Genomic DNA, 17,530 nt, shown 5'->3' with positions numbered 1-17,530 from the left:
CTTTTCATTACACCAGGTTGACATGGCCCACCAAATGCACCGATACTGATACAAAGCAACGTGTTCCCACTTCAGTAATCTTCCAATCTAGAGAAACTTTAACTTATTGTGGCCACTGTGCCCACCATACATGAAACACTCCTTTATGAGCTACAAGGGAACCAATGGGAAGATGAGTCTACCTAACAATTTAACTCAATTTTACCCTTTACTCAGCTGATTTGCTGCTTGAGAAGTAAAAGTACCTGAGAGTTCAAGTTGTCATTTGTACCCACCCTCAAACTTTCAGTTTGAGCACTTGACTAGGTAGCTGGTGTTTTGCAATCTGAGATGGGTAACACAGTAGAGGAGGACCAGGCTTTTTGTTTTGTTGTTGTTATTGTAATTGCTGTTGTTACAGTTGTAGGAGAGGTAAAGAAAATAAGTTTGGTTTTGGATATGGATTTTAAGGTCACTTGGATACTCCACATGGAAACGGGAACTAGGCAATTGAATATATGGGTCCAGATACTCGAAGAAACTTGTGAGCTAAAGATAAAAGTGTTAGAATCCTCAGCTCAATAGAAAGAAATCAAAATTATGAGCATGAATGAGACCACCTAGGGAGAGACTATAGTTAGAAGAGGGACAAGAACTGAAACCCTAAAGAAAACTCCTATTTGTTAAGGACAGCAAGGAAGCTGAGAAGGCAGAAATATACGTTTATAAATATATATATGGCAGAACAGATAAGAGAAGCATGGTGTCTGAATATGAAGAGGAAGACCATTTCAAGGAGAACATGATTAACAGTGTCAAATGCTACTGAGTCCTGTAAAATGAAAACTGTCCACTGGATTTTACAGCCAAAAGTTATTGATGGCCTTGGTGAAAGTTGTTTTGGTAGAGTGGTGGTAGCTAAAGTCAAAAATTGTTTTAAGAGTGTCTGTGAAGTGAGGAGAAGGCACCAAATATAGATAACCCTTGAGAAATTTAACCTTGAGAGGATGGAGAAGGATTAAAAGGAACATTTTAGGAAGCCAGAAAAGAGAGCAAAGCAATAAATGTATACGTTATGAACATTTAATTCCACAAGTATTTACTTCTGTAAGCATTTATGGATCACATGAAAGGCACAGGGAGGGAACTGAGAATTGAGAGATGTACAGGAAACAGTCCTTCTCCTCTAGGTACTCAAAAGTTTAATAGGGGAGAGACACAGAAAAACAATTATGTATATAGACAGTGTAATAATAGATATATTGGATTTAGTAGCAGCATAGCAGTGGAAGTGGGAGTGTAGGTTTATCAAGAAGGAGATAAGGGAAGACGTTAGAAGTAACACTTAGGGGTGCCTGGGTGGCTCAGTCAGTTAAGCATCTCTGTCTTGATTTTGGCTCAGGTCATGATCTCGTGGTTCCTGAGATGGAGCCCCTCAGTTTGGCTCTGCACTGATGGCATGAAGCCTGCTTGGGATTCTCTCTCTCCCTCTCTCTCTGTCCCTACCCTGGTTTCACCACCTCTCTTTCTCAAAATAAATAAATTTAAAAAAAAGAAGTAATACTTAAATTGAGTTACAAGTTCTTAAGTGTTTGCAAGGATGACTATGAGCAAGACATTCTAGACAGAGAGAAATGCATAGTTTATAGGAAACTACATAAGCCTCTATTTTTTAAAATTTTATTAAGTGTTTCTTTGAGAGAGAGCACGAGTGTGGGAGGGGCAGAGAGAGGGAGATAAGAGAATCCCAAGCAATTTTTATCTTGCCTGAGCAGAGCCAGACTTGGGGCTCAGTTTCATGAACCTTGAGATCATGATCTGAGCCGAAATCAAGGGTCAGTTGCTTAACCAATTGAGCCACCCAGGTGCCCCTGAAATTACACACAGCCTTTAAAGAGGGGTTCTTGGAATCAAACTGCCTGGATATAAATCCTGCCTCCAACATTACCAGCTCTATGACTTTGGGTCACCAAGTAAGCATTGCAAAGCTTCAAATTCATTACCTATAAAATGAAGGCGGATAATTCCTATTGCATAGGATTTTAGGGAGCTTTAAAAGCTCCCTAGCACTGAATTCAGTAGCAGGTACATAGCAAATACTCAATACATATTAACTTTATTTATTGTAGGATCTGAGATGCAAAGAGAGCGGTAAAGTAGGAAGCTACAAAAGTTAATCAGGAACCAGATCATGATAGATTTGTCAGGAAAAGTCCACACTGTGCCCAGCATGAATTAAAACAAACCAGTACAATTATTAGAAAACAAACTGGAGTCAGGCTTAATTCTACTAAAAAAAAGTCTTCAGGAAGCAGCTTAATTATAATCTCCTGTTAATGAAGCCTGAGGCAACAGGTATGAACAAGTACCTTACAGGATACTAATTAGGAAGCTGAGATTGTTAACCTCTAATTGTGTAATTTGCAAATATATTTTTACATTACAACATCTTGTAATACAAAACATTATTTTCCATTAAGATTGTTGCAAAACTTCAGTTTTCTGATTTTTTTCTTTTTAGGTTTTAGTTTTTTTTTTTTTAATGAATTGGTAGCGTGGTAATACTTTGATTTCAGTAAAAAATCTATTTCAAATCTACCACCAAAACAAAACATACCGAAATGAACTGGTCACATAGTGTCTGTCGCTCACCATGAGAGTTTGGTAAGGGCATTTTAAGAGTAGTTAGATTGCACAGAAAGCTGCAGTAGGATCTAAAGAAATCTACCTGGGAGCTGTGGCTTTCTAGCCTTTAGTCATAGTTTGAATGGATAGTTTTCTGTACTCCAAAAAGTCAGGGATTAATATTTAAAACTTTTATTCTGAGGAAGCCTTTTTCTTTTCCCTTTGGAAGTTCAACTTCTCACTTAATGTGAACAACATTCCCTCTATAGAAGGATTTGCTGCCTTAGAAAATTTTTTTAATGTTTATTTATTTTTGACAGAGAGAGAGACAAAGCATGAGAGGGGAAGGGGCAGAAAGAGAGAGGGACACATAGAATCCAAAGCAGGCTCCAGGCTTTGAGCTGTCAGCACATAGTCCTACAAGGGGCTTGAACTCCCAAACCGCGAGATCGTGACCTGAAGTCTGTTAACCTACTGAGCCACCCAGGCGCCCCTTTAAGATTTTATTTTTAAGTAATCTCCACATTCAATGTGGGGCTCCAGCTCACAACTGGAGATCAATAGTCACACGCTGCACCCTCAGGGCCAGCCTGGCACCCGGACCTGTTCAGTGTTTTCAAAGTTAAAGTTATATTGGCTTAAACAAACAAACAAATATCTTCATTTGGGAATTTTCCATTCCTGATGAATCCAGGGGTAAAATCTTTCTACTGGAATTGTTAATGGTGATTTTGGTATTTGATATGGCATGTACCGTTAATGCTGTTTTTGATATTTGGTATGGAGTGATTTGGGTTACATCCTGTGCAGTGTGCCTTAATTTCCCTAATTTTTTGTCTGATGGTCTGAGCCTATAGATTATGCCTCTTTTTTGCATGTTTATGTATATATATAATTGGGTTGATTGTTCAAGATGTTTAATTAATCTCATCTAGTTGGTTTCTCGCAGTTGACTAGAAATTTCACAGGGTAGGAGGTCCTGAACTCCTGCCAGTAAAGTAGGTCTTATCTTTGGGCTTGTCTGCGCTTATTAAGCACACTGGCCTGATCTAAGAATGCAGGGCAGACTTCTTCAAGCAGTGGCTTTGGATTTCAAAGTTTTGTTTTTTTCCCCCAAGACCTAACCAGTAACATCTACAACCCAGTACATGTGTATATGACTGAATAAAAAAATGTTGCTAAAGAAGACTTATTTGACTACCCGAGATATCCCTGAAATTTCTTACTCTCCTTCGTATAAAACAAAAACTACACGCCGTCCAGGTAGAAACCAGCTAACCAGACTTTATGAACCACTAACGGGTAAAGGCCGATGGCAATCGCTCCTCTAGCACTCTCCGCCGCTACCCCTTCCGTTATACCCTTCGAGAATAAGTCGTTGCAGCTGGGAAGGCGGCGACCAGTAAAGTCACGGAGCCGAACTAGCGCTTCGTCCCTGAAGGACGCAGTCAGGTCGCCTTCAGGGAAGCAGCCTCGGCTCGGTGGATGATGCAGGGCTCGACCTATTTCCCTGCCCTCTGGCTTCCTCGAAGTCCGTCCCGCCCCCTCCATCTGCTCTCCGTGAATTTAAATTCTCCCCTACAAAGTGCGCCGAGCGCCGAATGATCGATGTTTCCTCCACGCCCCGAAAGCCGCCATTTTGGGGGGAGGAAAATACAAGTAGGGGTGGCAGAGGCTCCACGGGATGCTGACTGGCTTTTGCTTCTCTTACCAGCACTGTGGGACTGGGGTAGAAGAATCCACCGGGACCACTCCTCCGGCTGCCTCTCCGGAATGAGGCTTCAGCGCCCGCGCGGGACAGCCCCCTTACTCATCCGAGAGTGAGTGGCAACCATCGGCGCGGCGCGCCATAGCGCGCCCTCCACTGTCAGTTAGCCCGCGCGCTCCCGGCAGCGCGCGCCGCTCCCCGCGCGCTCCCGCCCCTCCCCCGCCGGGCTTGGAGCTCGGCGCAGACTCGCTTGTTTGTTTCTGCAGGAGCCCAAGGAGAGGCCGAAGCCGAGAAAGATGCCTGGGAAGCTGAAGGTGAAAATCGTGGCCGGGCGCCATTTGCCAGTGATGGACCGAGCTAGTGACCTGACTGATGCCTTCGTGGAGGTTGGTGCAAGGTCCTGCCCCTCAAAGCACAGGGAGTGCCAAGCCCTGTGAAGGATCCTACCCACCTCACCCCCAGCTCTTCAGCCCATTCTCATTTCGACTGTCGTCCTTTGTGCGGTGCTTGTCCAGCCGTCCCTTGAGGGCTGACTGACGAGATTGCAGCCCATGTGATGGGTGCAGCGCTCACAGGCGTCTGTGGCGCGCCGCGCGGGGAGGCAGTTACTGCTCTGCATGCTGGGGTGACCCTGATGTCAGGACTCATAACAGGCCACCTGCCAGTCAGGAAGCGATCCCGAGGCGTGGCCGCTCAGCCACCGAAAACACACACACGTACATTCTTCTGTTTAGGAGGGTGGCTTCTGACGCCGAAGTGATGGAGATCACGTTAAGAATGTAGATACAGTCCGTTATGGGCACTTGGAGACCTACAAGGCGTGGCGATCCACCCCTTAACATAACATTCTCTGAATCATCAGTGTTAAGTTAAAACACAGCTGGAAAGCTTTCTGCTCTTGTATAGACTGGTAGGTCTGATGAGCTGTTTTAGGGTGATTTAGTGCCTTGAGGTAGGAAGCCAATTAAGTGCCATGGATTTAAATTGCAAAATTGCTTTTTAAGTCAGATGATTAGTTTAAAGCTCATGCAAATTAGCACAGGCCTAGGGCCCGGAAGGTAATAACCCAAAGTCTGAAAGAAGCCAAGTAAAAATTGTAGTGAAAGTTGACATGATGAGCCAGAGCATTAGAATAATAATTATTTGGGCTATTAATGCTTAGAGTTGATAGCTACAGGATAATATACAACCTGATTTCATATCAATATAAAATATTCTCTTCTTTAAAAAAATTTTTTTTAATGTTTACTCTTTTATTTTTGAGAGAGAGAGAGAGAGAGCGAGCGAGCGCGCGTGCGAGCGTGAATGGGGGAGGGGCAGAGAGACAGGGAGACACAATCTGAAGCAGGCTCCAGGCTCCAAGCTGTCAGCACACAGCCCCACCCAAGGCTCATACCAACCAGCGTGGGATCATGACCTAAGCCAAAGTCGATGCTTAACCCGACTGAGAGCCACCCAGGCACCCCTCAGTATAAAATATTCTTGATGTTCCCTAAAGGTTTTCTGACTTAATAATTGCAGTTTTTCCTCCCAAACATTGCTATAGTTATTCTTAATCCCAACTTCATTTTCATTTGAGAAAACATGTTGTGTGTGTTCTTGGGTCAGCTGTTAGGTAATGGAGATTCACAGATTACCAAAGCATAGTCTTTGCTTTTAGGTAGCTCAGAGACTGACCCATATAGTTGAGGTTAATAACTAATAGCTAACATTTGTTGAGTCTCATTATTGCCAGGTTTTTGTTAAGCACTTTTTAATTCTTATTACAACAGTCCTGCTATTATATTATTATCCCATATTACAGTTAAGGTAACGCCTAGGAACAGTAAATAATTTGCCTAAGATTTCTTAACCATGTAGATAGCCTTGTGGTCTGTTCTCTTAACCACTGTGCTAACATTGCCTCTCTGGACAAGGTGATGAGTGTTGTCGAATATGGAAACTTCATTCTGTCTCTGAAGGTTTAGGAAGTCTTACTAAGAAAATGACATTTGAGCTGAACCTTGAAGGATACTCAGGATGTTACCAGACAGAAGGAACGTCAAAGGCACAGGATGGGATACATGGTATGTTCAGGGAACTATCTTAGTTTAGGATGTGTCTGGGAGTAAAAGGGAATATGTGAGTAGTGGAGGTTGTGGGGGATGAGCCTGGAAAGGTAGGTTGGTACCAAATCTTGTTTTCTGTACTGAATAATTTTCCTTTATAAGCAGGGGTAAGCAAAGAGAACTTTTTTTAAAATGTTTATTTATTTTTGAGAGAGAGAGAGAGAGAGAGAGAGAGACAGAGTGTGAGTAGGGGAGAGGCGGAGAGAGAGGGAGACACAGAATCCGAAGCAGGCTCCAGGCTCTGAGCTGTCGGCACAGAGCCCGATGTGGGGCTTGAACTCATGAACTGTGAGATCGTGACCTGAGCTGAAGTTGGTGGCTTAACTGACTGAGCCACCGGGCACCCCGCAAAGAGAACTTTTTGAGCAGAAATGAAATAAGGTGATGTTTGTATTAGGTTGTTTATAGGATGACTTGTATGATAATGTTATTGATGAACTAGACAGGTGAGAGTTGAGGCAGGGAGATCAGTTAAGAAGGTGGTAAAATTATCCAGGCAGTACGTGCATGTTGAGAATGGCTATGGGAACCAACTAGAGGAGAAAGACTTAAGGGACACTTCCTAGGTAAAATAATGCCTTGGGAATCAATGGTTTTGCTGGTAAGGGAGGGGTTGGATTTAAGGGTGACTTATTAATTCCTTCTTCCAGCAAATACTTATTAAGTGCTATTTGCCAGGTCCAGTGCTAGTCACTGGTGTAGCTGATGCGTACGTAATAGTGAACAAAATAGACTTCGTTCCTGCTTTTATGGAGTTTATATTTTGGTGGAAGAGACAGACATTAAAAAGCAAAGAAATGATTAAATATGTAACTGTGATGAGTGATATGAAAGCAATAGAGAGTAACAGGGAACATCTGTTTTAGATTGGGTAATTGGGGGAGACCTCTGAGGAAGTGTCCATCAGAAGACCTGCTGGATGAGAAGGAGCCAGCTGCTTAGGGAGTGTATTAGGAAGTGAAGGGAGATGTGTATGACTGGCATATAGTGAGTAAAGGAGAAAATGGCGTAAGATAAAGTTGTAGAGTTAGTCAAGGAGCCAATCGTTCAGGATCTTAGAGGCCGTGATTGGGAGTATGGATTTTATTCCAAATTCTGTAGTAAGCGGTTGTTGAGATGAGTACTCTTTTTTGCTACCTGGAGTATGAACTGAAAAGAGAAAGAACTGAAAAGAGAAAGCTATTCGGAAGCAAATAGCTAATTACGAGATTCTATAATAGTTCAAAAAAGAGAAGATGGGGGCCAAAATGTTGGTTTGGTAATAGAAGTGGATGGATTCCAGATACACCGTGAAGAGGGATTCTAGAGGATTTATTGGTCGACTGGAGTAGGGGACCAGGGAAAGGGAAACTAAAAGATGACTCTTAGTTTTCTGGAATTTTGGGGTAATTTTCTGAGACTCCATGGGATTGATAGAGATTGAGTAGGTGAAGAGTCAGTTTCCGTCGAGGTGTGTTAAGTTTGAGATGTCTTTAAGAACTTTAATTGGAGTTGTCAGTGAGGAAATTAGATTTGTGAGTGTGGTGTTTAGAAGAGAGGTGTGAGTTAGAAATGAGCTCATACAGGCCAGTGCTTTTCAATTCCGTGAGACCCAGTACCCACTTTATATAGCAGGTGTTTTGAAATCCACTCTTTACTACGCTGGCATGATATTTATAGCTGATGTAAACAATCCTTACAATTAAAAATCAATATATTGCTCTAAGTATAGTATGATAAGAGACTTTTTAAAATTTGTATTTCAATATGGAAGTACTTGTTCATGAACATAGTAGAAGATGCAAAGTAATCAGATTGAGAACATGAATGTTTATTAAGCCTTTGTATATACCCATCACTGTACTGAGTATAATACAATGTGCTGGGGATATAGCAGTGGATTAGACAAACATTTCTTTAATCATGGAACTCACATTTTAGTGAGAGGAGGGAATTCATAAAGAAGATCATTAAAGAAAAGATAAACTCTGTTAAATAGAGAGAATATGGAGAAAATAAAGCAAGGATACAAGAGAGGGAGTGCCTCACTTTGTATAAAAATCGTATGAATCTGACTCTGTAGAGAGTGAGACAGTTGTGCAGTTTTGACATCTCAGATGGCCTTCATTGCTATCTGATTTTTCAAAGTAGTCAACTCATGGGAAAAAGCAGAATTTTCTCTTAATTTACACGTTGGTTCTATTTCTTGACAATTATGTATATGAAAACTCCCATTACAGTACTTTTATCTGTAGAATGAGATGGGTTTTTAATCCTTTGTGACTGTGTGGTAGGACATTTGAAAATCATGAGATAAGTCTTCATTATAGGGGACTATTTCTTACATTGCAGGACACCTACCTTCTCTGGTCCTTCCTCCTAAATATTACTATTGTTCCCCACAAAAACACCCATAGAAATTTCTAAAATTCCCTTAGGAGTTGGTTCTGTCCCTTTTTTTAAACCTCTGAATGAGGGGAGAGAGAAGAATGGATCCTTGAAAAAACTTGATATTAAATGTCTTTAGAGGAGGGGACCAGGGGAAGAAAACGGAAATTATCAGCCAGTTGGGGTAGAGAAAAATCAGGAAAGTAATGTCTGAAAAGGCAAGAGGGGAAGTTTCTGGAAAGAGGAAGCCCTCAACCATTTAAATGGCACTGAGAGGGTCAAGTAAAGAGGACAGAGAAATCACTGTATTGAACAATATGGAGGTTGTTACTGATGCCAGCAAGAGGAATGTGAAGGAAGCCCATATTGTAATGAGTTAAAGAGGGCTAACAAGGGGTACAAGGGAGGTGAGGAAGAGGTGTGGCAAGAATGGACAATTATTTAAAGAAATACAGCTGTGAAGAGAGGAGAAATGGTGTGTTATTTGGGGAGTATGTGGCTTTCAGTACTTAAGTTAGAAGATATTAGAACATATTTGTGTGGTAACAGGAAAAATCCAGCAGAAAGGGAAAGATTAATGCAGGAAAAAGGGGATAATGAAGGATTACTGTATAATAAAGGGATAAATTGTGTGATGTAGACTGTAAGTGCTGTATAAGCTCATAAGAGAGGGAGATAATGGTGCCTGAGCTGGTCATGAGAAGTCTTTGTGCTGGACTTGAAGGATGGTCAAATTTCTACAGGCAGAGAGGAAAAAAGGACATTTTTCAGATGAATAGGATAAACTTGGTAAAAGCAAAAGGAGAGGGATAGAGCATATGTAATTGAAGGGAGGATTCTTGTGGGGAATAAAATTTGCTAGGTAGGGAGATGCAGATTATTGAATGGTCTGAAAACTACGGGGTGGAAGTTTGTACAGTAGAAGCTCTGTTAACAAATTTGCATTAATTCACTCATCACAGTCCCCAGTGTTCTGCATTCCTTCCATAAGCCTATTCTTTTTTCTTTTTTTATTTTAGGGACAGAGCATGAGCAGGGGAAAGGCACAGAGGGAGGGAGAGAGAAAGGGAGGGAGAGAGAAAGGGAGGGAGAAAATCCTGAGATCCTAAGCAGGCTCCATGCTCAGGCTCCGCCTGAGGGGGCTCAATCTCAGGACCCTGGGATTATGACCTGAGGCTGAAATCAAGATTCAGATGCTTAACCAACTGAGCCACCCAGGTGCCCCATCCATAAGCATATTTTTGAATACCCACATTGCTAGATTATTCTCCAGTGTGCCTGTGTGCATACTTCTCCCATCAGTTGGCTAATAATACTTTACCAAAAGGCAGTTTTGTTTTTTTCCCCAAACCTGTTTTATGCCAACTCTATTTGTTATTGTAATGTATTTAAACCTTATGTAAATTGGTGAAATAAGTGTGAAAATGAAGTTGATAATGTTATGTAAAGACATATGGATACAGTCACTAAACATTACTCTTGAATTAGATGAAGAAAAGATTGTAAAAAATCTAGGATTCTGTGTTCATATATTTTTACAAGCAATTTTAAGTTCTACCATCATAAAAAAAACCTAAACTGGAAATGACAGATGGTACATTATGGGTGTGGCTTATGCAAAAAAGATGATGCAGAACTCTTAACAGTGGACCCTTACTCAAATAAGAGGCCTTAGCCTTACATTCAAAGATAGAGGAATGAATATTTATTTGTATGTTTTATCTTAAAATGTTTACAGTTTGTATCATTTTTAATGATTCCTTGATTTAACCGTATTATTTGATTAACTGATCAAATACAGGTCTGGATTGCATTGGTTGAGGGAATTTCTACTACATATGATGTGAGAAATTTAGGAAGCTAGTGAAGACCAAGTAGTATTTAAAGATGTTTATTCTTGCAGGAATTTCCAGGATAAATGAGGTAGAAGTTCTGTATAAAAGAAGTATTAATGGAAGTTTATGCTGGTATTAATGTGCATGTTACAAACTGTTCAGCAAGGTATATGGTCATTTTGTGTTTACCCAGGAGCCTGTGAGTGAACAGAGAGAGGAAAAGAAATGTTTAATGACATACCAGACATTTTGCTAGGTCTCTACATGCATTTTTTTCATGTACTACAACAACCCCCCTTTCAGAAGAGGAAACAGCCTTAAATAACAGGTTAAATAACTTTCTCAAGGTAATTTAGCTAATGAGTGGGGAAAGAGAATGCTTTTACTTTACTAGGGAATCTCATTAAAATCCCTGAGGTTCTTTAATAAAGTTGTAAGGCATTCATTTAATTGCTGGGTAATAAAATCTCCTTCGAATTAAATAAGACCAAATGAACTATGATTCTTTAGTAGAAGGGGAATCATCACAATTTGGCAAAAATACACACTTTAGCCTTTTCCTTTTTCTAAAATGTTTGTTTAATGCAGTTTGGAGCTATCAGATCTTTACTGTATCTAGAATGGGCAGTTGACCAAAAAAAACAATGAAAGGCACAATATAACAGTACAGTATAGTGGGACAAACCTGAAGGGGGCTCTGAATTCATAACGTAAAGAATGATATGGTAGTTTTGGCAGTTGAATCCAAACCGTTAAGTACATTTGGCTTTTGAAAGGTTTTGAATAGTTTTATAATCCTAACCACATTTTACTTCAAATTAAGCAGTTACTGGGTAATTTAAGCAATAAGTATTTCCTTGATATTTTGAATATTAAAATGTAATGAAATTTGTAACTGAACAGTAATTTCTGTTCTTCTCAGGGTTCCCCATCCCCATTAAGTTTCATTCTTTACTGTTTGTGATTTAAAATAAGTTATTAAAGTAATACATGAATAGCTCCCATTACAAAAGATTGAAATAATTCAGAAGTAAAACTTGAACACCCCTTCCTTTGTACTTACTATGCTGTACGCTGTACTGTATTTCCTACCATGTCAGTCCTCTCTTCAGAGATGATTGCTGTCAGTTCTTTGGCATGTGTTTGTTTACTCCCCCTCCTTCCTTTCAAAAAAAAAGTTTTATCATATTTTAAAAAACGACTGTAATAATGCTTTATATATTTTATAACTTGTTGTTTTTCAGTTATTGTGTCATTGACGTTTCCACATGACAGTGCATAAAATCAATTCCATTCTTTAATGGGGATACATGTGATTTACTCAATTTTCCTATTGAATGACTAGATTTTTTAGTTTTTTTTGTTTTTTTTTTTTTTTAGGAAGGAGACTCATGTGAAATTGTTTCTTTAGGATAAATTCCTGGAAGTGGATCCAGAATTTTATAATTTTAATCAAAATAAATATGATTTGAATATAATATGATTTGAATATATTTGAAAATATAATATTATTTGAATTTTTATGTTTTTGAATTTTAAAATAATACATTTTACAAATAGGAAGTGTATGTGCATGGTTCAGAATCAGAAGGTACAAAATGAGTCAACCTCTCATACTGTGTTTCTTTTAACCAACCTGTTCTGTTTTTTCTAGGGTCCGTTGTTACCATTTGTTGTACATTCTCAAATAACCTGTGCAGTATGTAGGCATATATTACATGACTTATAACATTTTGGCATTTTTTTCCCCCCAAAGAATGCTATACATGCTGTTCCATTGAAGAAAGATCTATTTTGGTGATTGTTCTGTACCAGTGCAGAGAACTGCTTCATTCTTCTAATTAGCATTTGGACTGTGTGTCTTTACCATACTTCATTTAACCAGTTCCAAATTGGTGGATATCTAGGTTATTTCCAGTCTTAGGCTACCATGATGCTGCCTGTATATGTCATTGTGCACTTCTATATAAAGTTAAACGGTATAGGCATTTAACATTTTGATACATTGTCAAACTACAGTCCTTAGAGATTGTTTTAATTTATATTCCCACCAACAAAGTATTAGAACACCTCATCAACACTGTTTTCAAATTTTTTGCCAATGTGATAAGTAAAAATGTTGGTTTAGTTTGCATTTCTTAAAAAAATTTTTTTTAATGTTTTATTTATTTTTAAGACAGAGAGAGACAGAGCATGAGTGGGGATGGGACAGAGAGAGAGGGAGACACAGAATCTGAAGCAGGCTCCAGGCTCTGAGCTGTCAGCACAGAGCCCGATGTGGGGCTCGAACTCATGAACTGTGAGGTCATGACCTGAGCCAAAGTCAGACTCTTAACCGACTGAGCCACCTGGGCGCCCCTAGTTTGCATTTCTTATAGTATGAATGTGGTTGATCATCTTTTGATGTATGGTTGACCCTTGAACCGGGTGGGGCCTCTTAGGGGCAGTTGACATCCCTCTCCCAACCCAGCACAGTTGAAAATCCACATGTAACTTTTGACTCCCCCCAAAATGAACTACAAATGGCCTGCTGTTGACTGGAAGGCTTACTGATAACATAAAGTTGGTTCACAGATTTTGTATGTGAAATATATTATACACAATATTCTTACACTAAGATAAGCTAGAGAAAAGAAAGTGTTACTGAGAAAATCATTGGGGCATCTGGATGGATCAGTGGGTTAAGCAGTGGACTTGTGTCGGCTCTTGATTTTGGCTGAAGACATCTCACCATCCGTGAGACCAAGCCTCACGTCAGGTTCCTTGCCGACAGTGTAGAGCCTGCTTGGGGATTCTCTCTCTCCCTCTCTGCCCCTCTCCCATGTGTGTGCTCTCTTTCCCTCTCTTTCTGTCTCTCAGAATAAATAAAAAAATCATAAGGCAGAGAAAATATATTTATAGTACTGTTCTGTGTTATAGATACTGTAAGTTTACACTGTATGTTTACAAGGTGAATCATCTATAACTACATCAATATTGTCTTAAATGATACAAAACACAGTAGATGTTCCACATATTACTAACACTAGACATCAAAAATGGAAAGATACTGTGAAAAAGAAATTCTTCTTCATTTAGAAGTATAATGATTTATACATTGGTAACAAAGAAGCAGCAGTATGATTGCTTTATGGTAGCCTAGTGTAATTGATAGGATTGCTTCACAGGAGCCTTGCTAACAAATGAATTCCATTATATAACAAATGAATTGTTATAAAAATGAATTGTTATAAAAAAATTTTATTGAAAAATTTTTATGATACACAGTATTGCAGTTTTAGAAATGTAATAATGCTGTATTAGAAATGTAGCTAAAAAAAAAAAAAAAACCCGTGATGATAGGCTGATACACAGTTTTTCCAATAATGAGAGAGGCACAGTGTGGTATATAATTCTTTGAAAGCAAAGTTATAAAACAGTAAGAAAAATAATGCGATTAATTTTGTATTAACTATTGCTCACCTATATCTATATAAATATAGGCTAACTGCTTCTATCCAAGTCTAGTACACAATGACTACTTAGGCATCTGATGATGGCACAGAAATGCCTTATACGGTTCTTACTGTATAGTTATTAGATTTTCACATGAAGACACTCACACAACAGATACGCTTATTAATTGTACAGCATGATTATTAAGTGGAAGTGGATTGTCAGGTCTTCATCCTCATTGCTTTCATGTTGAATATGTAGAGGTAGAGGAAGAGGAGGGGATGGTCTTGCTCTCAGGTGGCAGAAATGGAACAGGTGGAAGAGCTGGAAGGGGAGACAGGAAAGGGAGGCACATGGTAATTTGCAGTTTCTAACATTTTTGCTTTTTCATTTTTCGAAAAGTATTTCAGTACAGTACCACTGTTTGTGTTAGTTTCGGTGCTAGTATCCTAGAAAGGTCTATGTTGTAAGAGAAGTCAGTAGCAGTCTTGAATAATCAGATCCCGTCTGCCAGGTTGTTTAATATCAATTTATTTTCTGGCACTGCTTCTTTTACATCTTTTTTCTCATCTGGCACTGGTTTGGAAGCCCTCATCTCCATCAAGTTGTCTTCTGTTAATTCTTCTGGTGTGGTGTTCATTAGCTTTTAAATTTCTCTAAGATCCATACCTTGAAACTCTTCACCCTTCACCCTTTTTGCTATATCCACAATCTTTTTATTATTACTTTAAAAAAATTTTAATGTTTATTTATTTTTGACAGAGAGAGCACGCATGCGCTAGAGCATGAGTGGGGGAGGAGCAGAGAGAGAGGGAGACACAGAATCTGAAGCAGGCTCCAGGCGCTGAGCTGTCAGCACAGAGCCCGACACTGGGCTCGAACTCACGGACTGCGTGATCATGACGTGAGCCGAACCAAACACTCAACTGACTGAGCCACCCAGGCGCCCCACTATATCCACAGTCTTTTCCATGATTCCCCCCTTTTAAAAAAAGTCTTTTTTTTCAAGTAGTCTCCATGCCCATTGTGGGGCTTGAACTCAAAACCTTAAGATCAAGAGTCACATGTTCTACCAACTAAGCTAGCCAGGCTCCCCTCCATGATTCCCTTGATTGGCTCTGTTGTAAGTCCTGTGAAGTCATGTACAACATCTGGACACATTTTTTTACAGCAGGAGTTTATTGTTTCAGGCTTGATGGTTTTCATGGCTCTTTCTATAATAATGATGGCATTTCAGTGGTATAATCCTTCCGGACTTTTCATGATGTTCTCGTGGAATTCTCTTCCATAGTGTTGACAATCCTTTCCAAAGAACACCATGTGTGATGAGCTTTAAAGGTCCTTATGACCCCCCTGATCTAGAGGCTGATTATAGAAATGTTGTATTTGGGGGCAAGTAAATCACTTTGATGCCCTTGGTGTTGAACTCATGGGGTTCTGGGTGACCAGAGACATTGTCCAATATCAAAAGAACTTTAAAAGACAGTCCCTTAGTAGCAAGGTATTTCCTGACTTCAGGCATCAATAGAATCAATCCAGAAAAAGGATTCTTGTTGTCCAGACCTTGTTGTATAACCAAAAGACTGGCAGCTGGTGTCTGTCTTTTCCTTTCAAGGCTTGGGGATTAGCAGCTTTATAGATAAGGGCAGTCCTGATCATAAACTTGACTGCATTTGCACAAAAGAGTAGAGTTAGCCTATCCCTTCCTGCCTCAAACCCCAGAGCTTGCTTCTCTCCCTTACTAATAAATACCCTTTTTGGGATTTTTTTCCCCTATGAGAATAAGGCGCTTGTGTCTGCATCAAAAACCTGTTCAGGCAGGTTTCTTTTCAGTGCTTTTTTCAGTGGCATCTGGGAACTTGTCTGCTGTGTTTTGGTCGGTGGCAGCTATTTCTCCTGTTATCTTGACGTGTTGTAAGCCAGTCCTCTTTCTAAAATCATGATACTATCCTTTGCTGGCATTAAATTATCCTGCTTTAGATCTTTCATCTTCCTTTTGCTTTAGGTTGTCATATAATGACTTCACTTTTTTCTTGAATCATATTAGAGTGTAGTGTATCCTACACCCATGTAAAAGCTGCATTTTCAATATGAAATAAAAAGGTATTTTTCAAAAAGTGCAAGGTTTTTGCACCTGTTGGCATAGCTGCAGCGGTGTCTTCACGAATTTTCTCTATTTACAGTGGTCCTTATGCTGGATTCGTTTATCTTGAAGCAGCAGGCAACTGTAGCTGTAAAACTCGATCTGTAGTACATATCAAGCAATTCAGCTTTTTCTTGTTAATGTCATGACTTTTCTTTGATTCTTGGAAGCACTTCAAGCAACCTAGTGGCACTTTGTATGGGTCCCATGATGTTATTCAAGGATTACAGTATTACACTAAACACAATGAAAAATACTCAAGAATTGCAAGAGGTTACTTTGTGCTGCAGTATGCAATTTACTGGGGAGACGAACTGCTCACATGGAGATAGGTAGCATGGTACAGTGTTTTAAATGGATACTCAAAACACTTGGGCTCATGGCAGTGGCAATAGGAAGTGATATGAAATTATTCTAGTACCACAGTGTGTGCTACAATTCATTTTATGCAGTTATGATTTAACACTGCATCTTTACATTTCTCTCAACTGCAAATGGCATTGTGTATGCTCTTATGTCTTTTTTTTTTTTTTTTGCATGTTTTGATCAGTTTTAACTTTTTATAGTTAGTGTGTATTTTATGGTAGTAAGTGATAAAATAGACTAGTATTTACATATATCTTATGCATTCCTGACATAACTGTTTCTTAGTTTATTTGCTATTTTTAGGGGTTTTTTTGCTATTCATTTTGTTTATGAGTTTTTTCAATTTGTCACAAATCTCCAAAAAGTTCTCAAGTATTTTTACTGAAAAAATCTGCCTATAAAGTGGATGCGTGCTGTTCAAACCCATGTTGTTCAAGGGTTAACTGTACTTTAAAAACATCTACATTAAATAGATAAAGAAAAACCATCTGTATTTCTGTTTCTTTGAATTATCTGTTCATGTTCTTTGCCCATTTTTTTGTTGGGTTGTTGATCTTTTTCATACTGCTTTATAAGAGCTCATTAAAAATTGAGGAAAGTAGCTGTTTGGTACATATTTAGCAAATACTTTGTCTCAGTGTTTTGTTTATCTTTGACTTTCTTTATGTAAAAAAGATTTTGTTTTTAAGTAATCTCTACACCCAATGAGGGGTTGAACTCACAGCCCTGCGATCAAGAGTTGCTTGCTCCCCATCGCTTCTCGGCCTTTTGGTTAAGATCAAAAGTATAGTAAGAGTCATATGCTCCACTGACTGACCCATCCAGGCACCCCTATTTTTGACTTTCTTACATTTTTTAAAAAAATTTTTTCTAATGTTTATTTATTTTAGAGAGAGAGACACACACACAGAGTGCAAGTGGGGGAGGGGCAGAGAGAGAGAGGGAGACACAGAAACTGAAGCCG

The 17,530-nt window shown here is 39.4% G+C and overlaps 1 protein-coding gene and 1 long non-coding RNA gene across 8 annotated transcripts in view; one reads left to right on the top strand and one right to left on the bottom strand.

The window, feature by feature from the left end:
* Nucleotides 1-4,452, bottom strand: part of LOC125169696 (uncharacterized) — a 41,271-nt gene extending 36,819 nt beyond the window's left edge. Inside the window, exon 1 of the long non-coding RNA XR_007153771.1 lies at nucleotides 4,316-4,452. This is a non-coding gene — a long non-coding RNA (uncharacterized LOC125169696). The remainder of the gene's footprint in view (nucleotides 1-4,315) is intronic.
* The window catches only part of C2CD5 (C2 calcium dependent domain containing 5), a 100,808-nt gene continuing 87,562 nt past the window's right edge, over nucleotides 4,285-17,530 (top strand). For all 7 annotated transcript variants that reach the window (XM_047865350.1, XM_047865354.1, XM_047865352.1 and 4 more), the window contains exons 1-2: nucleotides 4,285-4,424; nucleotides 4,579-4,698. In XM_047865350.1, coding sequence (XP_047721306.1) covers nucleotides 4,609-4,698 — 90 coding nt within the window. In that variant the 5' untranslated portion in view covers nucleotides 4,285-4,424; nucleotides 4,579-4,608. The remainder of the gene's footprint in view (nucleotides 4,425-4,578; nucleotides 4,699-17,530) is intronic.

This window comes from Prionailurus viverrinus, chromosome B4 (genome assembly GCF_022837055.1).
Source record: "Prionailurus viverrinus isolate Anna chromosome B4, UM_Priviv_1.0, whole genome shotgun sequence".
Classification (NCBI taxonomy): Eukaryota; Metazoa; Chordata; class Mammalia; order Carnivora; family Felidae; genus Prionailurus; species Prionailurus viverrinus.
Note: the sequence above shows the minus strand (reverse complement) of the source record. Positions and strands in the feature narration are given on the sequence as shown.